General features: G+C 48.9%; 1 protein-coding gene across 2 annotated transcripts; it reads right to left on the bottom strand.

Annotated features, from left to right (window-relative positions):
* Window positions 1-696: 696 nt before the first annotated feature.
* GATA6 (GATA binding protein 6) lies at window positions 697-22,189 on the bottom strand. 2 transcript variants are annotated; one of them, XM_080578972.1, is made up of 7 exons: window positions 22,037-22,189; window positions 19,962-20,866; window positions 16,787-16,953; window positions 13,848-13,973; window positions 12,273-12,360; window positions 12,067-12,188; window positions 697-4,266 (listed from the first exon to the last, which is right to left on the bottom strand). In XM_080578972.1, the coding sequence occupies exons 2-7, from the start codon at window positions 20,845-20,847 to the stop codon at window positions 4,099-4,101; spliced, it is 1,557 nt and encodes a 518-aa protein (XP_080435098.1). In that variant the 5' UTR covers window positions 20,848-20,866; window positions 22,037-22,189; the 3' UTR covers window positions 697-4,098. The 2 variants fall into 2 exon arrangements, with proteins under 2 accessions (XP_080435098.1, XP_080435099.1); XM_080578973.1 differs by having other exon boundaries at window positions 12,067-12,173; window positions 22,037-22,188.
* Window positions 22,190-22,401: the final 212 nt, after the last annotated feature.

The following is a 22,401-nucleotide window of genomic DNA, read 5'->3' as shown; positions in this document are numbered from 1 at the left end:
TATGCCCTCAATGCCATGCTGAAAAATACTTTGCACCATGGTAGGGATCGCAGCTGATTTCAAGCACTCTGAATAGAAAAAAATATATAGTTATGGATGAGGGCACCAGGAACAGTTCTAGTACAAAACCTGGGATCTAGGGAAGACAGGAGCCTGGGGTAACACACATGTCCAGGATCGGTCTGCTCTCAAGGGGTCAGCAAAGCAAAATGTGGGCCTGAGTATTACTTGGCATGGGAGCTCCAAGCAGATGCCTTGAGTCATTGGCTATTTCATTTCCAGAGTTGTTTCCAGAGAAAAGGCGCTATGCTAACAAGTAATTATATGTTGTTGCTGTTTTGTTTGTTTGTTTGTTTGTTTTGTTTTGTTTTGTTTTGTTTTGTTTTCAAATGTCAACTCTGAAGCTTCATCCTGGTACTAGAGAGCTGCTCTGGGGTCATTTTGGCTTGTTCAGCCTTGCTAGTAATTGAGACCCACAGTCGAACTCTTTCTTTGTTCTTTCTCAGCCCATCCCAAGGGCTGTCACTGAAGAGAAACAGGGATAAGTAAGGAAAGCATCTGGCCAGGCCGTCTATCGGTATCAGTGTTATTGGTGATGTATGAGCCAGAGCAAAGTCCAGCTCACACACCCAGAGCTGTGCCGGCTCAGCAGGACTAAAAGACAAAAATTAAAAAAAAAAAAAAAAAAAGGAAAGAGAGAGAGAGAGAAATCTTTATTTTGCCAAACAGCTCCAGCAATCAGTACACTTGGAGAGCAGTTTTGTTGAGTAGGGAGGTACTCTTATAAGAGTTCTTGTAGACTTGTAGACTTTTTCTATGTAAAGTCATAACACAGAACCTCCTTGGCATCTGTAGAGTAAGGCAACATGGTACTGCATCCCCCTTCCCTCCTGCAGAGGAATAAAAACCTGTTTTAGGCCTGCTTCTGGTCCAGGGAAACAAAGTATTTCATTCTTGATGCTTTTGCTGATAAGAAATAATGGGAAACACCTTCCCTATGAAAAGCTGGTTTTCTCTCCTTTTTTTTTTTTCTCCTGCTTATATCACCTAAAATAGCATTTTCAGCCTCAGATCCAAAAGGACTCTTTTTACATAGGGCACCCTTCTATGCCCCGCAGGACTCATTATCTGCAGGAACCACCCTAAGTCAGACCCTGGGGAAAGGTGGTGCTGAGAAGGGAGAAGGGCTTCCCAGGAGCCCTCTTCAAAGATGCCACGGGGTTTCAAAGCAATGTGACCATCCGCAGGCTGCTGGATGTGTGCGTATCCTAAAACTCCCTGGTTTGGTTTTAGTATCCTAAAGCTCCCTGGTTTAGAACAATTCCAAGCAATGTAGCTCCAACATACGCAGCCCTCTCCTGCCCAGCAATGAGTTTCGCACTGTGCTATTCAGAAGTGGCACACCAGCTAAGCATGAAAGCTGTTCAACACCAGTTAGCAACAGCTTTTTTATCCATTTAAGTGTCAACAATGGAAAACCACAGAAGAGAATATTTCAGCCAACAAATGTTTCAAAAGGAAGGAGATTCACCCTCTTCTCCACACCCTTTGCTTTTTAAACCCAGTGTTTCCCTGCATGGCCCTCTTTGCACTTGGATATGACTTTCCATTTGTAAGTCAGGAGGTCCAAGCCCATGTGGCCCTCAGGCTAGCAGGACTGGGGTGCTCAACCACATCAACCCCCAGGGAGCAAGGGAGTGATGTGGCCCAGCACCAAGGCTGGTGTGACAGCCCCACTGGGGCTGCTGGGCAGGTCCAGAGCAGCCCAAACCATAGGAGAGGCTTGGTCTGACCCTTTTGGCTAGAAGCTGTTCTTCACCAAGGGCTGTGTCCATCCCTTGGTCCTCACATCAGCTCCCAGGTTAAGGAGGCAGCCTCAGCCCTCTGGGTCTTACAGGCCAGAATTTCAGCGGGTGCACATCACCATAGCTTCTCCACAAGCAGAGGAACTATCCCACTTCACCCCCAAGGAAAATCTGGCTCAGGGAGGCGAAGACTCACGTCACAGCCACTCCATGGGGTGACGGTACCACTGGGCACGATGGTTGGGCATCCCGGTATGGCAGTGCTGCTGACGTAGCTGGAAAACACACACAGCATCAAGTCTTGCTCCCATCTGCGAAGCAATGCAGAGGATTGGCCCTCAAAGCCAGGCAGAGGTTTTCTGCTCCCCTCAGTAGCTCTTAGTGGTCATCTTCCCTTTTTCAGCACCTTCGGTTTTTGCTGCCCTTCAGACTTCACCTCCAGAGGGTGACAGAGGACACGCCAGGGCTCTGCCACACCGTTTGCAGATTTTTGCATACACAGGAGACCTGACTTTGACCCGTTAGCTACGGTGTGAAGGCCAAGCAAAACCATGGCAGTCCTCACAAGGTTCGGGAACAGTTCCCCAGGCTATCATCAGAAAAAACATCTCATATGCACTCGTGTGGGTAGATGCAGGACCCTAGTTTTACATACCACTATAAGGCATAGAGAGGGGAGCTATAGGAATGCCACACACCACACAGACTTAGCCAGACAGAGCAGATACTTCAATGTGGGAACATCGCTGCAGCCATCAGGCATGCTGCCTCTATCAGGTACATCTCCATAGCTTTTAATACAGCTTAACAACTGCGGCTGAGGCAAAGGAGAAGGCACAGTGTACAGAAAAAAAAAAAAAAACACAAATGATACCCTTTTATTGGTAAAGCTCTGATGAAACAACTTTCCAAATGACATCCCATTTGAAAAACAATGGAAACCAACCTAACTATGCGTTAGCCACACTATACAGATTGCATCCTAAATTTTGAAGATGCCTAAATATCTCATGGAGTATATACATATGTATCAGTTAGGTAGTAAATTTTCATTGCAATTTGTTTCTTTCCAGCACATACTTATTCAATGGCAAAAAAAAAAAAAAAGAAAAAAAAAAAACAAACAAAAAACCAACAACCTGGGGATGCATTTGCTTTTTTTGTACAAAACTTATGAGCAAACGGCTACGGCAATTTTCCTGAGAGAAGGCTTGTTCTTTGAAACTCTTTCTTTAACAACTCGAAATACAGAAAGTGGATGTTTTTTGTTGCACTAAAAAGCCTAAGGATGCCTAGTTAAGTTTTTCTTTTAAATTATTTACGTACCATTAAGTTAAAATGTTTACATTCATTCATTCGTATAAAAACCGTTGTTAAATCTTATGCAAATGATTTAACACTGATTGCTGCAACGCAAATTGCACTTCTTTAAAAAATTATTGTATATATGGAAGAAAAATATCTGATTGCTACCCTGTTTACAAATTTTGACTGACTCTATACAGTTCAGCCGCAAAATATGAACTTTCATAAACCTCAGTCACAGTGTACTTCAAAAGTTATAATGCAGTCTTGCAAAGTGAGTAAATATCTTAAAACAACAACAAAATCTCCTTAACCCCGTGAGGCTTGTACCAAAGGCTGTGATTTCCTCCCCGGGTGTAGCTGGGCTCTGGCACAGAGGAGCAGAGCAATGCGGGCGCTGGCGTTGGGGGGTGCAGGACAGATGAAGACGTCAAATGTCCAGTTCAGGGCGCCTGTGCTGACTCAAGCAGTACGTACACGCTTCCAGCGCTCTTCAGAAAGTATCTGGCTATGTCTAATGACTCAAGCCTCTGCTACTCCCTCCCCAACGCTGATGGCATCCATCAGTTCTTGGGGGAGAAAGTGATAAGAGAGTGAAAACAAATATACAATCAGAAAGGCAGCACTGCTGTGTGAGTTGAGGATGTAATTCTGGAATCTATCGATAGTTCTAAGTTTCTTTTTTTTTTTCCATTTTCTTTTTTTCTTTTTTTTTTTTTTAGGTGTGTAAGGCTGCATTAGCTATCCCCCGGTGGGCATTTGCTTTCCCTATAGTTTTCTTGCATAGATGAGGAACAGGATGCTTCGGCAGAGCCTCTTTGGGAGGGCTGGAATCTGCCTCTGCCACCAAGGCACGGAAACAAATTCAGAGGAGCGTCCCTTGCCAGCACTCTCGCTGCTGCCACTGCCGCTCCAGAGAAGAAGAAACCCCGCGCGGATGTCTGGGGGCTGCCACACAGCTCCAGGATCCAGCTTGGCTGGCATCGGGTCACGCCAGAGCCAGGGCACACCAGGGATCCTGTCTCACGGACGCTGTCACCTCGGCTGTGGAGGTCAGGCTGACTCCTGTGTACAGCCCGTCTTGACCTGAATACTTGAGGTTGCTGCTTTCAGGGCTGGTGCTCTCTCCTGGGCCGGACATCACTGACGAGCTCGCCTGCAGAAGGAAAAAAAAACAGGGAGATTTTGCTGAGCGGATGAGCTTTGCACGCACTGCTTTCCTGGGTGTTTGTCAAAAGCCAGGTTTATGCCCCACTCTCAGGATCACACAGAATAACAGCATGGCTAAGGTTGGTAGGGACCTCCAGAGATCACCTGCTCCGACCCCTGCTCCTTCAGGGCCACCCAGAGCAGGGTGCCCAGGACCACATCCAGGTGACTTTCAAAGATCTCCAAGGAGGAGACACCACAGCCTCTCTGGGCAACCTCCCACTGCCTGTCTCCAAACCCCAGGTGGGGTGGCACCTATATTTTTGCTCCCCTGGTGGAAGAAGCCCCTTTTATCTCAAGTGGAGAAGAACTACGCCTCTGAATGAGGAGCATGTTTGCTCTGTACCACAAGCCACCACCTATGCTCCTGAGACAAAGCACGGAGAAGCCCTGGTAGGCATGAAGCTGAAACTCTGACCAGCACTGTAATCAGTCCATTTATTTTAACAGAGAAACGGGGAGTTGCAAAGACAAAGAAACAATCATTTTTTCCATGAGGCTGAGCAGATCCACTAAAGAGGAAAAATTTGCAGTGCCAGACAGAGAAGGGGCAACATTTTCACCTGATAAAGGAAATGTTTAAGAGCTGACTTCATGCAAAATTAACTCTTGGATATGTCAACTTTAAAACCTTAATTTACTTGTTAATGGATAGTCTTCGGACAAGATTCCTTAAAAAGAAGAAGAAGAAAAAAAGACTATCCTAAACTGTGACTGCAGAAGCTTCCTGCCTGCTGTTTAAGTGAAAAGTATACATATTTAATCATTTTACTAGAGTAGAGCTCTTGGCTGTCCTGGAGTCGTGCCAAGCTAGCAGTTCGTACATAGGAAAAGCGGGGCTTCGCTTATCCAAAGGCAATTTCCAAGCGGCACTTTGGAGTTTTTGTTGCCATGCTTAACCCAGCTGAAACCTGACCTTCTGAAGGAGATACTCCTTGCCAGTGGTCACTTCTGTCTGAAACAAATATTTTCTTTACCTTTTATTAAAATGGCTGATGACTGCTATTCTTGCACCCAGTCATCAACCAGGACCTCGTTTTCTCAGCTGCTACCCAAAAATGCAGACAGTGAAAAAAAAAAAACGCCGCTTCCCCCAAAGACAGCCAAAATGGCTATAATCTGAAAAAAATATGTTTTATGTTATCGCTCTATCAGATACACAACTGCTGTTCAGTAACAACTGATCTCTGTAGGCTCTTTTTCTATGACTGCACAAATAATTCAGTAAGGCAGAATTCATGCAAAACTTTGGGTCCATTTCTGGGTCTCACATCAACCTAGATTTTTAACAATGCTTTTTACAAATTATGATACATCAGGTGGACTCCTTTTGGCACACAAGGCCTGATTTTTAACAGATTGATTCTCCCCGCACTGAAAGAAGGGTTTCCATTACAGTCAAACAGTGTTTGCTCAACTTGAGCCGAAAACACTGGGAGCTGCTCTGAAAGGTTCCCGGTTGCCCATATTTGCCGCTGCTGTTCCGGTAGGCAAATATCTTATCTCTGCCTTTTTTTTTTTCCGGGCTCGGAAAGTGTAGTTCGCCCTTTTCCTGATTCAGCCCCACAAAGGTGAGGCTCAGTGCTGTGCCGTTTCCATGCCTGGTTATCAGCCACCCCTCCCTCCGGCACCCCAGAAGGGAGGACGTGGAGGCACGTCCTGTTTGAAGGCCGCCCATCCCTGCCCAAACGAGGCCGGATCCTGGCTCCATCGAGCCAGCGCAGGCAGGACCTGGGCAGGACTGCTGGGCCTGGAAACCCCACCCCGGTAATGTCATGACAAATCCAGTCAGCTCGGGCAGCTCCCAAAGTGAGACATGGAAAACAAACTCATGGGAAGGAGGTGGATGAATCACTGAGTTAGGCGACCCAAGCCTGCCTGCCTCTGCTGTTACTGCTCTGGCTTTGACGGGGGAAAGGCAGCCAGAAGTTACAGTTGGCTATTAGAGGACATGTCAGCTGGAATAAATAAGCTGAACAATGCTGAAGTTAAGGGGCTATTCTAATTCACAATGGCTGGCTCTATCAATAAAAAAGTAATGGATTTATTGTTATTGCTGATATCTGATAACAAGACAGATAATCAACTGGAGCTCAACTTCCTGAGGAAAAATAAAAAATGAATGAAATCCTTTGGGAAGAGCTTGCCTCCCAAACAAACAGAAGAGGTTTGAACCTGTTATCTGCAAAGGTGGTTTAAGGATCCCACCTTTTTTCTACTCAAAGCAGCCGGAGCTGGACATGGGGCTGCCCCCCAGGCAAGCTGTCTGGATCAGAGGTGGCCTTGCTGCAGAGGACATGCTCACGACGCTCACGGGGAGACCTCGGCTGAAGCCGCAGAGGGATTTAGACACTTACTTCCTCCCCACTCCTGCAGGCCCAGACCAGAAATGGGCCACTTGGCCTAGCACAGAGGGAACATCTCCATCTGAAGGCCTCCTGCTTTATTCCACCCACTTCTTCCTGCATGGAGACCAGGGAGAGGGGAGGAGTGCCCACCCTGGCCTCCCCCCAGGCCTCCGTGCCGAGAGGCAAAAGCTCCGGTCAAGAAGATGTGCTGACGTCTGGAGGGGGTGGCTAAGGGCCTTGGTCTGGACCTTTGCACCATCAGTTAGACCTTTGCTCCGTCTGCTTCGAAGGTTCAAAATGCTCCACGCATTTTGGACTGTACCACGTCTGTAGTAAACTGAGCCTCAGTTGATAAACTGCTCCCTTCCTCTTCTATTAGCCTAGTTTAGCTTTGCTACACTTAAACGATAATTGTGGTCAGCTGAGACACACTTGCAAAAACATCTTTCACATATAATGTATTTTGGCAAACAGCAGTGAAGGCCTTAATTTTCCAGTCTCAGGCTCCCCTTGGTAACTGCCATCCCCACTAAGAGTGCTTTCTCCAAATGTTGTCACTCCCTGGTGTCTGAAGAACAGGTCTCAGTACTGCAAATCCACAATTTTTCCTTGATTTAGTGACCCCCTGACTACAGAAAGCTGTAATTTCTTGCTGGTCCAATTGATCCTTTTGTTTATATTGCAGATGTGTAAGTTTACATATCTTCTAATCTCTCCTTTGTATTATAGCAACATAAATCTGTGGTTAATACTTCATTAATTTCCTAAGGGAGGCAACTTCCACCATGGCTTGGGAAAGCTGATGACCCCACTGCTGTCGAGGGCTGTGTGAGTAATTGGCTTTATTGTTTTGGCAATAAAACTAAACAAAGCAAAATGTATGTGTCTATATGCATACATAAGGTCTGGGTAGTACCAAAAATACTCCTTTTCCTTGGTTTTCCCTGCTGAAACAAAAAAGCTGGATTGCCTTTTTCCATTTGATTAAAAAAATAAATAAATAAAATAAATTTAAAAATGCTTTCTTTTGAATACATGTACACACAGCTAAGAAAATGAATGACTGAATTTATGAAACTGACTGGGGAGAGGAAAGCAGCATCCTATTTTGCCCAGGAGTGAGGAATAATGCAAAAGAGATAGGAGACCTAGATTCATTTCCATTCCCGGTCAGAGGAGATTTAAACTGGCGTATCACATCTCCCAGCATAATGCCCTGACTACCAGACTATTTGATATTTGAGGTTGCCATGTTCCTCATGCCTCTTGTTGATCTTATTCCACCTGGTTTAGATAAATATTTAGTCATACCAGGACTGAGGCACTGTGTTCCCATTTTCCAGGTGAAAGTCCTAACAACCTTGCTAGTGAGGCTTTCTCGTGGAAACTTTGTCCCGGCAGCTACTGAATTATTATATCCCAACTGAAATCTTATCATCAGATAGTCTGAAGGACCCTTGGACATTCAGCTTTCCAATATCCAGGTGGTTAGGAATTTTTTTTTAAGAGGTTGAGTCTACGGGTTCATCCACACTCTGGGAGATACTGTACTCAGGCTGGTTCCCCCATCGCCTCCTTCAGTCCTACCAATCTTCTGCCTAGAAGGGAGCAAATATCTCTAACAACCTCGTGATTCCTCTTCTGAAAATGAAATAAAGCAAACGCACAAGAAGCTATTTCGTGAATTCAGCCCAGATTGTTAGTCATCAGGGGGACAGCTAGAACTGTACGTTTCCCCTAGCTCTTCACCTGCTAAGGCCGTTTCCTTCAGCTCTCCCCCTTTCCATACTACAACACTGAAGAGCCAGTCCTGAACCACTTCTAAAGATCAGCCTCCAAAGGAAGTAAACACATGTTTTACCTGCAAGACCACTGTCCTAAGTTATTCTACAGTTTTTCAGTGGTGTGTGGTTACGGTCCTTTTGAGACAGCTCCGAATCGGAGGCAAAGGGTGCAGTAGAGTCCTCTGAAAGAGGAGCTGCTCTGGTGCTGCTGAGCCTTTACTGACATCAGCTCTGGCTCAAAGAGTCTCCATGCCCTGCCATGAAAAGCAGATTTTACAGCAGTTTTCATTCTGCCTTTTATCCTAATAAGGGAACAAACCCTTCTGGTAATCACACCAGCTGGAGCCCCTGCATGGAAATGTATGGGTGTGCACTAAAGACTGTGCCCTTCGTTTAGCAAATTATTCCACGTAGTTTTTCTCTGTACAGTTTCAGCAGCATCAAAGGGAGAGCAGGTATAGATGCAGATGCAGGCTGCCTGAAACCTTCAAATCTTCTTTTTATGGGGATGTAAGGCAACTTCATATATCATGTAGCTGGACCTTTTCCATATTAGTAACACAGGACACCCAGTACTTATACTGCTTAGGAAAACTGAAATGGGCCTAAATCCTAGATCCAGATGTGAATTTGGCAAATAGCCCCTTTACAATGGGACAACGAAACATGCACGATCCAAACACTTCTACATTTTGGGATGTTTGAAATCAACTTTGCACCCATAGCAATTCATTAATCATATCTTTTAAATGTTTAAACTTCAGCTAGAACATAAAATCAACATTTAAGGTTCTCGCTAATTTGTCTCAAAATTGGCATCGTATAAAATTCCCTTCATGAAATGGATAGTCTCAAAGACATTTTGGTGAGTAATTGCTGCCCTTCTCTTTTTCTGCCCTCCCCTCTTTACTTTACTTTGAAAGAGATAAAGAAAGGTAGGGCAAAAAGTGAGTATTACTGACACAAATGAATTCTGCTGAATTTCATTTCCATTAGATTTCTACATAACTAGGAGCTCTTTTGGCAGCCTCCCACAACGGGCATAATAAATTACTTTTGTACCAGTAGAGGAATTCATTTTCTCTGTTTCATTTAGCAACAACATGGCTGTGAATTTCAGACAACAGTTTCTAAAACGTCATCATATTTTTCTGCCTAATGTCAATTTGGCATTTTTCCCCTCCTTACAGAAGAGCCAGAGAAGCAAAAACAGAGTGAGACAACAACAAGTTGCCATGCCAGTTGTGTAACGCGTGGGGAATGGGCCAGGTATGTCCTCCAAACAGGTGCCTGTGTTTCAGCAACGTCACCCTTCTTTTTAAAGTGACTAAAGATTAGAGAGTCTGGATTCATCTATCCAGGGGTTTTTACCTCCTGACGTGGCCTGGAGAAAGTTATGCTCCTTGTGCAAAGCCATTGCTTGGGCTAAGATTAAATACAAACCTTTGGGATATCAATATGTCAACTCAAATGGCAAAGAAAAAAAAATAATCAAGGAAAATAGAAGCCCAGTATAGTATCTGTGCTTCAGCATGTGATCAGATTAAAGGCTGTTGGGCTCTAAAATGCTGAATTCCCTTCCTTCCCGATGACTTCAAGGGGCCTTATGAGCCCTCAGCCTCCCCACAACATTGCAGCCCACTGGCAATGGTTCTGCTCCCCTCGCAGCTGGTGACCGCTTCCCAAATGATGCAGAGCGAGCCTCACCTGCCACCTCCCTGCTTTCAGCCTCCAGTCTCCCCTGTTGATGCTTGAGCATCATCCCTGCTGATGCATGGGCACAACCAGGAGACACAGCCTGTCTCCATCACATCCTTTTCCAGAAATTTTTACACACGAGAGGTACTTTGCAAGCGTTTTGTACATGCAGGGCAGATGTGATGGAATCACGGTGGAGAAAAGGCTGCGAATGTCCTCTCCTAGGCTGATCATCTTTGGAAAAATCAAGGATGTCCTGGCACTGGGGGATGCCTTTATGTAATTAAGAGCAGCCTCAGGGTTTCTGTGCATTACTCTTAGTTGCTAGCAGCACCAAACTAGCCCTTTGTCCTGGGAACCACCAACACTTGTCTTGTACTCACGCAACTCCCTCTACCAAAATTATATCACAAACTGTGCCACTAAAATTATAACACAAAGATTGCTAATTTCACTTATAGGGAGAAGGGCTGCAGAAAGGAAGGCAGAAGTCAGCAAGCCAGAAAAGCAACGGTGCGGGGAAAACGGGATTTCACCTCTAAGGTCTCTCCTTCCAGAGCAGCACACAGCTGCACCTCTGGGGGTCGGGGTGGATTTTGGTTACAATTCTGTCCACTGTATAAATTGCACGACATTTCTCAGATCAGTAGGAAACCAAAGGGAAGGGCAGGGAAAGTTTTTCTGATTTTTTACCCTCTGCTAATATTAGGATGAGAACCTAAAGCAACACTTAGGGCCTCGCTGGGGGGACCCTGAACAGCTCACTTTTTGGTTACTGTTTCTTTTTTTTTCTGTTTTTTTTTTTTCTGGTTTCTTTTTTTTTCCATTTATTTTATTGGACTGACAAGGTTTCCTCATGTCAAAGAGGAGCCCTGTTAATGATATCCTTGCCTGGCAGCATCAGAACCAAAAGCCCAGTGCCTCTGAAACTGGGTGGCCTTACCACCACACAAACAATCACATTTGCTAAAAACATTTTTTTTTCCCTTTCTACAATGAAACTTAGTATGTCATGAATTAAAGTATTGAAAGGAATTTGGATGTGGGAATGCTGAGACATATTGAAAAATAGTCATTATAAACAATGTCTTTTTTTTTTATTAATAAAGGAGTAGAGAAGGCCACATTAGGAAAGCTTTTCAAAGAAATTATGTGGCAGATTGAAAGATTCAGAAGGCCAAAGGAGTGAGTGTGGATATGGGTATGCATAGCCAAATGGTTAGGAATTAATCTATATAAAGCTATGCAACTTTATCAGTAGTATTTGTTATCACATGTTCTAACTGAGTGAAGAAAGGCAGTGAGAGATGGTTTGAGCGTATGATGTGAAATCAGGATCACAAACTCGGGAGCTCGGGGCTGTGGGATGCTGAGCACCCGTCCCTGGAGGAGACCCCTGCCAGCAGAGGGCTGATCCCCATGCACCACAATCAGAACGGGTCCCCTGCCTGGTTTCATCGAGGTCTGGAGCCGGGTGTAAGCACGTCTCAGTTCAGAAAGAAAGCCGTTATGCTTCCCTCCAGGCAGCAGGATAAACCCTTATCAGACCATTTCAGAAAAAAAAAAAAAAAAAAGGGCACGTGCGCAATTGTTTCTTGAAAGGATCAATTGGTCATGATTTTTTTTTTTCTCCCGAGGAAAACCTTTGAAAGAGAAGAAACTAAACACTTCAAAACAAAATGTCTTAACTTAATCATAAAAATTATATAGGTCTTAATTAAGGGGTTTGTAAAGTACTTCAGCTCCTCACTCTGTTTGCAGCTATATGTGATATCCTCCGAAAATCTTGTTCCAGTATCAGCTAACAAAACTGGAAAGTTTGTTTAGATTATTGTTCTGCTAGATAAGATAAAAGCTGTGATAACACTGCACAGTGATCAGCCTGCTTACAAACACGGATGCTGTGTCAGTACTTACCCCTGAAGCTGACGGTTGTGTGCTTGGGGAAGCGTTTTTGCTACAGTCGTCTGAGTTTGTAGAAGACGTGGATGTTGGAGTCATAGGAACTGCAGTAGTACTGTTACCTGAAAGATCGGGATCTGGCATTAAAAACAAGAATCTTCCAGTGGGGGGGGGAAAAAACAAACTCTTGTAGCTCAACTACCTTATCTTTTCATATTTACCAGAGCATGCCTTTGACTTATTTATGTTCTTAGGTTTTCGCTTCCTGGTTTGAATTCCTTCTTTTTTCATAGCAAGGGGTCGGGGAACCTGAAAAAATTAAATTTCCACACCAATCATAGAGTTGTACATGTGCTCTAATCACCAAAAGCCAAAACTAGAACATACAAGCAAATAATGATGTTGAAAATACACGTGAAATACACGTGAAATGAAGTCACGTATAGCAAGTCATTTTTCCTGTTTCACCGTAGCGATTCCAAAAACATTTGTATTTTATTTGGGCAAAGCAATGAGTTGTTTCAAGAGGAGTTTTATCAGAATTAAAAAAAAAAAAGGGGGGGGGAATGTTTTTCTTGATGTAGTTTTTCCAACACCTCAGTCAGTCCACAAATTAACAGCACAATTTTAAGGAAAAAAAGGCATCATTTGGCCATAGGTCGTAAGAAATTAAATTGGACTGGGTGTACCTGATCCCCAATTCCTTTTTCCAGCCAGTTTCCAGATTAACTTTAGTGGTTCATTTTGGAAAGCAAGAAGGTGAATGAAGGAGAAAATTCTCCTCTTCCTGTGGACCAGCTATGCAAACTGGATTGTCCCCAGTAAGTGTGTTAGGACAGAAGCTTCGTGCCGTAATCAGCATAGCGTCTGTTCCTATAAGCAGTTCTGCATACGATACAGCTTTTTGTATCCAAATTTCTGTTTGTAGAGAAAATGTGTTCAAAAATCAGCCTTGTGTTCTCTGTTATTACAACCATAATCGTTATACAGAAAACATTGGCTTAAAATGTATTTTAACTTTGTGATAACACCGGTTTGGAGAAATACAATTCAGCCATGTGCTTACTATCATTGTAATGTTTAAACCAGTGAAATAATTTACTTTTTCTAGACCAAGTACCAACCAGTCCTAATGCCCTTGTTCCTCAGACACTTGTGCATGGCTATAACCTAACCTACCAGGGCACAACAGGTTCCAAGTCTCACCCCAAACTTATTCCATTACATTCAAGTTATTTTCCTCCTGCATTATTGCATGTTAAAGGCTGGGACCACATTTAAAGTTTTGCAGGAATGGCTGGAATTACATTTAAAATTTTGCTGTCGTGGCTATGTCTGTCCACACTATGAAAAACTGTCATACTACAAGTCTAGTTTTTTTTTCCATCGAAGAGCTGATTGAAATCACAGTGGCAAAAGGAGCTCTACCACATAACCAGAGGCAGTCTCTTTGTACAAATCCGTACAAATTTGCAATTACAAACCCTTTCAGGCACTGACAAAACCATAGCTCACTAAAACGGGACAACCGTTTTTCAACGACTAGAATCTTTCTGTGTTTTTTTCGATTTTATACACCTTTATCATTTTTTAACTCTACAGTTCGAAACCACAAGACGAGACCATGAAAAGTTTCACCAGAAACTTTGCCCCAACCTTCAGGAAACCCGATGCCACCCGCACACAACACCCAAAGCCACCAGAGCTTTGGCGACAGAGCACCGAGAGACTTGGGGACTGAACACCCAAGTCTTAGGGAGAGAGCACCCAAGCCAAGCCAGAGGGGACTTTCTTACCCCGTGAAGCTTCATGTAGAGGCCACAGGCATTGCAGACGGGCTCACCCTCGGCGTTCCTGCGCCACAGGGTGGTGGTGGTGGTGTGGCAGTTGGCGCAGGACAGGCCGAGCCGCCTTGAAGAGGGCTGCAGGCAAGCAGAGGTAAAAACACAAGCGTAAACAGGCAGGCGGGAGAGGATGGTTTGTCTCTTTGCAGTTTACTGGAACAAGGCTTTAAAACTTGGGCTTGGACAAGGGAGAGGGGTCGAGGAGGGCTTTCAGAGGGGGAGAGCACGTCAAAGAGCGTCGTCTCCATGAAGAGACTTCCTTATCATCACACATTTTATCCTCATGCAAAAAACAACGTGCCTCGGGAACATATTTTACAGAAGGGAGCTTTCCCTCAGCCCTCAGAAAAACTGGTGTGGGACAGCAAGGTTCACACTGCAAACAAGCCGTTTATGACACTCTTCCGTGGAGTTTGGAGCCAAGGTGAAGCAACCTCGTATCAGAAATAACCGTATAACCCAGCGCTTTATGGCCGCAGGCTGTATATCATAAGTGAAGGCAGTCCTCATAAACATGTGAAATGAAGGTGAATGGGTTATAAAAGTTCCTGTAACAAGCGATCTCTTTTACGTTCATCACAAGCAAAGAATTCCAACTGCATCATAAATCTATTATTTTTCAAAGTATCGCATTGTCAAAAAAAAAAAAAAAAAAACGCGACTAGCTCTGTGTCTGGCAGCTGAACAAGTTTACGTGGAAAAGTCAGTTTTAGACAATTGCATTAATCTTATTCTGCCTATAAAGCGCCCATAACTGAAATTACTGACTTGAGGGTACTGTGCCCTTCCTCTTGAATCATTTACTGCTGGGCTGTTAGACACAGCTCGGTCACCTTTGATACCACAGAGCTGCCTGCCACTTGGGAAACGGATGGAAATGTTTTAAGAATGAAGAATATTCCAGAGTAATAACCAAGTTTCTTGAATTTCGATGGGAAAGAGCTAGAGATTAAATAGGATTTTTGTAACTTTGAATCAGTAATTCATTATTAATTGCACAACAAGAAAACCAGCCAAATGTAATATCGGCCGAAGTATATATTTCTTAAAAATCGAGTTCTCACAAAAGCGGGATTTTTGATCTCATCATTAAATATGTATGTGCACAGTGTCCGAATTGTGCTCCAAATTGTGCTCCTTGATTCAATACAAGTTTTACATGGACCGGGTAAAAAAATTGGTCTTGACACAGAACGTTGCATTTTCTTTCTTTGCAAATGAAATACCATCAGATATTTCACTCTGTTAAATCTTTCCTTTTTTTTTTTTTTTTTTTTTGTATGCAGTCTGGTCTAAATCTTCATATATTTTATTTCAATACCTTTCGCTCATTCCTGTAGCTAAACAAAAGTGAGGTTCTGGGCAAGTTTTGAAGCTAAAATGACTTTTCTGCCGCAGGAATTTTATCAGAAACTTCAGGGAAATCTAAACATGTTTAGCATTTTCAAAACATTTTCCCTTCTCACCTACATATTTCCAACGGCATGAACACGCAGTCACGTTTGATTTATAGCTATGGCCAGTACACTTGGTGCGGACTGTTGCACAGAACTATTTCAGAGTTATTCAGACGAGGTGTCGGGCTGAAATCAGGCCGCAGATTGACGGTGGTTCGGTCTCCTTACCCCTCACCCCCTTCCAAAAAGGGGAGGAACAGAGAAAGGCTGGGGCCAGGTATCGGCCGGCTCAAATCTGCGCTGGAGCCGAGCTCCAACGCTGCTCAGGGGCTGCAGACCTGTGTCCCTGCCGAGGAGGTAACACCTCCCCTGATGGGATTTAGGGGATGGCCAGATACAAAAAAAAATGACACCCAGCGGAAATCAACTCCTGGTTTAATATTAAATGAAATGTTTAGGTTTAAGCAGACCTGGGCTGGGACTGCGAGCCCTTACTGTCCACTCCGCTCGTTGCTTTTTGTTTTCCCCTGTAAGGGCACTAAATTCAGACGGTTGTGAAATAAAGAACGGGACGTGTTTTAACACTACGAAAATAGGGGCAGAGCAAGCAGCTGGCGTGACTGAAAGGGTCTTGAAGGGCTGATCGGTTTGATACGCTGTCTCCATACACAAGGGTCCAAACATCAGCTCGGATTATACCGGCGTGATTTATTGTGGCTCGCTCAGTAACAGCCATTACGGAGGAGAGTATTCTTTTTCTCCACTGACCTCCACCCAGATTTGCTAAACATAATGTGCAGTTCCCGCTTGTTAAATTTTCTCCTTGCCTATTCAGTGCCAGCCTGAGTTATAAACAGGGGGTTCTGGTTTGTACTATTTATTTCCCCCCCTAGTTTTAGGAGTGTATTTTTAGAAAAATTGCCGCTCATTTCTTAGGAGTAAAACAAAACAAAGGCTATTATCATTGTTTAAACAATTGGTTTTCTTTGAATTATATACAAAACTTGCTTACATTCCCAAGGATCGAGCTCTCAGCAAACAAAGCAGGTCTGGAGAAATTCCTAGCCCTCTGAACAAACACTTTCCAACCTTGATTTTTTTTTCCCCCTTTTTGGAAAGGCAACTTCCAACATGAGCAGCACCAAATCCTTCCAAATCAGTGATACTCCCCCACTGATGGGGTCCACCAACCCCAAACAAAACCAAAACCCAGCCACCCTGTGCCTGGCGTGTGGATTGTGGGGGGCAGGGGGTGATTTTGCCCACGCAGGGCCCAGGGGTGGCCCCGGAGGGTGGCTCTCACCCTAGCCACAATGGCATTGCCCCCCAAATCCAACCACGAGCCCCGCTTTGGTTTTGCAGCCAGGGGGTCCCCATGCATAGGGGCTATAAGGGTGCTTGCCCAGCCCGTCTGTGCTAAATGGGGGACCCCAGTGCTGCAGCCCTCGCCCCCCACGGCAGGCTGTGGGGCTGCCCCGCTCCTTCCCCACTCACCACTCTCTTCTGAGGCTTGATGAGGGGCCGGCTGAGGCCATTCATTTTGGTGTAGAGCCCGCAGGCGTTGCACAGGTAGTTGCCGGTGCCGTCTCTCCTCCACAGCGGGGTCTGGATGGAGCCGCAGTTGACGCACTCGCGGCTCTCGGACAGGTCCTCCAGCAGCTCTGGGGGCAGGAGCAGAGGGGACAGGCGGTGGGACACGGCCTGGACAGCGGCACCGAGGGGCGCAGAGCCCCGCAGAGCCCCGCGGAGGAGCGCGGCCGAGCCCCGGGCGCTGCTGAGCCGTCGGAAAAGCAACTCCCAGCAGCGACAGCAGCCCTCGGGTGATTTAAAAAAAAAAAATCCTCTTTTTTATTTTTCCCCCCCGAGGTGCGCCCGGAGGCTGCCGCCCCCCCAGAGGCGACGGGGCCGGGAGCGCAGCGCCGCGCCCGCAGCCCTGCCCGGGGGGCTCCGGGGGGCTCCCTCCGACGGCTCCCGGCCCTCGAGTGGTTTGCCAAAACCGGCTGGCACCTAGGGGCCGGTGTGCAAAGGGAGAGAGGGTTTTGGAAAGGGGGGTGGGTTGCTGGATATTTGCTCCGGGTCGAGGCCGGGCGAGGAGTTTTGCGGTAGGGGGTTCTCCTCGGAAGCGCTTTGTTTTTTTCTTCGGAAACGCTTTGCGAAGTGCTTAAACTTCGGGTTCAGGGAGCGGCTGGGGACCTGAGCTGCTAAGGCAGCCACGGGGAGAGAGAGCTTCACTTGGCTGGTTTGGTTAAATTCGACCCCGTTGTTAGGAAGCGGAGGAAATGGAAAAATCTGGAGTATTCTGCCATCCTGCTCGGACAGCTACTAAGCACTGAAAAAAAAAGGTCTACATGCACGGCAGAGAATAAAGAGAGCCTACATGCAAAAGCAAACACCTTTCCCCTCTGCCAATCCTTATATTCTCGTTCTGTCTCACCTCTCTCTATTTCGTGGAAAAAAAAATAAAAATAATAATAATTAAAAAAAAGAAACACGAATTTCCCATGTAACGCGCTGCGCTGAGCAGAAATAATTTGAAGGGAGCGCTGTGATTTCTGCAGCAGCTTTGGCGGTCAGGCTGGGAAAGCCTCTTACGGAGTGTGGATGATGTTTAAGGTCCCTTCCAGCCCAAACCATTCAACGATTCTAACCTCAGCTTTGTCACCGAGTTTTGCTCCCTCCATCCCCTCCGCTACCTGCCTGAATTCAGCGTTTGATTATTCTTTTCTCCTTCTCTTATTAGCTTTGTGGGCTGTAAAGCGAAAGGGAGCTCGTAAATGTCAAGCGGCTTTCGGGACGGGGCTCTGGTGGCACTTTGCTGTTACAGAGAAACGGCTCTTGGCCCGTGCCCACCACCTTACATTTCTCTCGCCCCTTCATTTGCAAATTATTGCAAGTTAAACGGGAATCAGAAACAGGCAGGGTCCAGAGAGCACAGTCCAAATTACGCTGTCAGCTTGTGGCTCTCAGCACATCACCAAGATTTATTAATCTTTGCACTAAAAGCGCCACTGACTACTGTAATCAGGAAAATGCTTAAGGTCTCAAGGACGCTGGAAGTTAAACAGTTATTTGTCTCTGCTATTTACTTGATAGCATTACCTTCGTGCCTACTGAAAGAAACCCTGCCGTGATAATGTTTCCCGGGCTTCTTTTTTTTTTTTCTTTTTTTAAGTATTTTCCCCTTAACGCGTGAGAAATAGATTTATCTCGGAGGGCAGCAAAATAAAGCGCTCGTTACAGATAAATATTTAGCAACCCTTCGAGCAACGTCAAAGAAGCCGTATCAGGCCGCCTAAATATCTCGCTATCAAAATGCATCTGCCGGCCGCAGCAGCGACTTGCAGCCCCCGGCCGCTGGCTTCGCTGCGGGATTTCGTCCCCCAGGACCCAAAAAACCCAGAGCCGAGGGGGCAGGGCAGTGGCATCCTAGAGCACAGGGGCTTGTTGCTGGAAACATAATCAGTGCTGTTATTATTCTGACAAAAGCGAGGCAGCGGGCATCCCCCGGCTCTTCTCCCCCGAAAAAAAAAATAATAATATATACTTTTTTTTTTTTAGTTTCCCCCATCACCCAGCTTTCCATTGGAATTTGGGGAAATGGTGTTAAAAACTCGATTTTCCTGTCGGCTCTGCTCTCCCTCTCCCACCTCTGAAGCTGACCCTTCCCCTGTCCCCCTGTCACTGCAGCGAGCACCAAGCCGGTGGCTTCAGGAGCCCCAAACCCGTCCCGTGGCACCGGGAGGGAAAGGGGAAACGGGATCGGGGAATTTTCGGCGACATTGCACTGCAAGGGAAAAATCACGGCGGGCGTAAATGTGCCTCGCTGGTGGGCAGCTGGTGATAAAAGTAAGCGCTGCTCCAATGTGTGCGTGTGGGTGTACATGCACATCTATACATGCCTGTATAGGACCCCCTCACGTCTCTGTATTTACATAGGTGTTTGCTACCTACATATATTCTAGAGAGCTACCTAAATATATTCTAAAGAGCTACCTAAATATATTCTAAAGCTGAAGGGGCTGCAATAATCGTTAACCTTGCCGCCCGCCGCTACGTCGCTGCAGCTCGGCCGCCGCTCTGCGCTGAGAACACCGACACCGCGAGTTTCCCTCCCTCGGAATAAAAAGGTGACAACACCTCTGAAGCGAAAGCAAAATTCCCTCGGGACGGCGCCGCGTTTTAGGCAGCAAGATTTTAACGGGGTTTCTCGTTCCTGTCAGTGGAGCGGGGTCGATTTGTTTCTATTTTTTTTTTAATTATTATTATTATTATTTTTAAATCCTTTTTAAACGAAGCAACGGAGTGGATGGCGGATTAAATAAATAATCGCACATGGGCTGAGCGAGCCCGGCAGCTTCCCCGAGAGCTTCAGCACCGAAAAACCCGCAGCGAATCAATCCTTCACCAGATTCCCCTATTTAGGGGCAAGCAGAAAAGCACCAAACCGGGGAAACCCTTACGGCCGGCGACTCGCTGGGGGGACACCCCCGAAAAATAAAAAGGAAAAAGAAAGCCAAAGCAACGCAGAAGCCGCCCCCGTGTCCCGCCACGGGCACGCGTGGGCCTCGTCCCCTCGCCCTGCCCGCCCCATCCCCTTGCCCGCCCCGTCCCACGTCCGCCCCGTCCCGTGCCGTCCCCCCCCGTCCCCCCGCTCCGTCCCGGCTCCTACCTGCGCTGGGGGCCCGGACGGGGATGGGGGCGGCCCGGCCCTGCAGGCAGTGCAGCATGGAGTTCTCGAAGGGCGCCGTGGGCCAGGCGGGGGTGAGCTGCGGCCCCACGTAGGACGTGTAGGGCGCCGGGTAGGAGCCGTTGAGGGGCCGAGCCAGCGGGCTGTACTGGTCCCGGGCGCCCAGGCTGTTGCCGTAGGCTCCGGGCTCCCTGGAAGCCCCGTTGGCCACCGGAGGGCTGGGCGAGTAGGGGAAGCGGCCCGAGGGGTGCGAGCCGCCGCCGGCTCCGTACGAGGGGCTCTCGGCCGCCGGCTGCGACCAGACGGCGTGGCCGCCCCCCGGGTGGCTGGGCTGAGCCGCCCCGCTGCCCTGCAGGTAGGGCAGCGTGGGCAGCATGGAGCCCACGCGGGTCGTGGGCACGTAGACGGGCGAGCCGGGCGAGGAGTGCATGAAGCCGCCCGGGGATCCGTCGTAGGGCGCGGGGCCCTGCGCGGCCGAGATGGCCAAGGTCTGGTACATCTCCTCGGGCTGCTCGGAGCCGGCGGCGCTGGGCTTGGCGCCGCGGCTGGCCCAGATCAGCTTGGTGGCTCGCTCGAAATCCGCCAGCAGCAGGACGTCCTCCCAGCCGGGCGGGCCGGGGGGCTGCGGGACCCCCGAGGGCAGCGACGGGGCGAGCGGCGGGGCGGGCCGGGGGCCGCCGTCGGGAGTCTCGGAGGAGCTGCGCTCGCCCTGGGAGCCGCCGCAGGAGGAGGTGGAGGAGGAGGAGGAGGAGGAGGAAGGCGAAGGTGGAGACGGGCCCGGCTCGCTGGCCGCGAAGGGGCAGGAGGAAGCGCCGGAGTCCGCAGCGCCCCGCTTCAGCACGCACCAGCCGCCTTCAGCCACGGCCATCCAGGTCCCCTTCTAGCCGCTGGGTGGGGATGGGGAAGGGAGGAGGGCAGGGGGAGGAGGGAGAGAGGGAGGGAGGGAGGGGAGGGGAGGGGAGGGGGGTCCGCAGGGCAGGGCGGGGAGGGAGGGCACAAAAGAGTAGGGAGGGAGGGGGGAGAAATAATAACAACAAAGTTAGCGAGCGGGACAGCCGCTCTCCCTCCCGCAACGAGGCTCAGCGGGGACCCTCCAGGCACCCCACGGCTCACATCGCCCCATCGCTGCCCCCCCTTCCCCAGCGGGCTCGGGAGGAGGGAGTGGGGACAAGGGGGGGGGGGTGTGCAAAGGGACGTGTCCCCTGCCTTGGCCGCCGCCGCTGCCCTTGTTGTTGTTAGCGCTGCCTCAATGAATGAGTCATTTGACTCGGTTCCACCGAGAAAACAATTAGCAGGGCGATCCCTTGAAGGGTGCTTCTCCGGAGGGAGACGGGAGCTTCTCCGCCGGGAGCCCCCGCTCTTTTGCTCGTTGACCAGCCCAAGGTCACGGAAAGGAGGAGGAGGAGGAGGAGGAGGAGGAGGAGGGGAAGGCACCCGGGAGCCGGGGGATGCGCAGGGGCCGGGCCCCGACGTGTGCGCGGCGGGGATGGGGCCGGGATGGGGTCGGGGCCGGGGGTGCCGTGCACGGGGCAGGAGCCGGTGCCAGCGGGACGGCCCCGATCCCCAGCAGGTCCTTCTGGGGTCGGCACCGTCCCGCCGCCAGCCGGACTCCGCTGGCATCCCGGGGCCGCCGGCGCACGGGCACCCGCGGCGCTTCGGGGGGGAAGGAGCAGAAAGGGAAAGGGGACCCCGAGAGGTGACAGCGAGCAAAGCCTCCGGTGGGGGTCCCCTCCCTCAGCCCGCCGAGATAACCGCCCCCCGAACCGCGCAGCGAGCCCGGCCCCACGCACCCCCCCCCCCCCCCCGGCAGACAGGCACGGGACGCCTCTCTCTATCCCCCTGCGAGATAACGGGCAGATAGATAAGGGCCGGCCAGATAAGGGCTGCAGCCACCGGCGTCGGATGTTTGCCCACCGGGGCTCCCCGGGGCTCCCCCGGCCGGGCGCAGCTCGGCTCCCCTCGGCGGCCGGCCCCGGGGTGGGATGGGGGGTGGGGGGGTGGGAGGGGGAGATGGGGCCGGGGAAAGTCGGGGACAAGCGAGAAGGGCCGGGCCAAACCTGCTGCCGGTGGCCCTCATGGGGCCGGTTCCTCGGGAGGTAAATCCGGTGCCGAGGGGGGCGAGCGGCGGCGGCGAGTCCGGCGGCGGCGGCGGGCGGCTCGATGTATAAAAAGGAGAGAGGAGGAGGCGCCTCTCGCAGCCCTGCCGGAAAAGTGCAGGCAGCCGGCCCTGATTGGGCTCGGCCGGCCCTAAAACAAACACGGAGCTCCGCAGGGGTGCCAGGCCCGCCGGCGAGCCGGCCCGCGGTGCGGCCACGGCGGGGGCGGGCGCCCTGGAGGCCGCCCCGTCGAGGGGAGGGGGGGGGGGGGGGGACGGGGAGGGGGACGGGGACACGCGGCACGGGGACGTGGGGGGGGCACCGCA

This window comes from Anser brachyrhynchus, assembly GCF_964034855.1.
Source record: "Anser brachyrhynchus genome assembly, chromosome: 2".
NCBI classification, from domain to species: Eukaryota; Metazoa; Chordata; class Aves; order Anseriformes; family Anatidae; genus Anser; species Anser brachyrhynchus.
Note: the sequence above shows the minus strand (reverse complement) of the source record. Positions and strands in the feature narration are given on the sequence as shown.

Coding starts and splice junctions, on each gene's coding strand:
- GATA6 (XM_080578972.1), bottom strand. CDS start 20,847: ATGGCCGTGGCTGAAGGCGGCTGGTGCGTGCTGAAGCGGGGCGCTGCG. Junction 13,974..16,786: donor TCAAGCCTCAGAAGAGAGTG/GTGAGTGGGGAA, acceptor GCTTGCCTGCAG/CCCTCTTCAAGGCGGCTCGG. Junction 12,361..13,847: donor TCTACATGAAGCTTCACGGG/GTAAGAAAGTCC, acceptor TAATTTTTTCAG/GTTCCCCGACCCCTTGCTAT.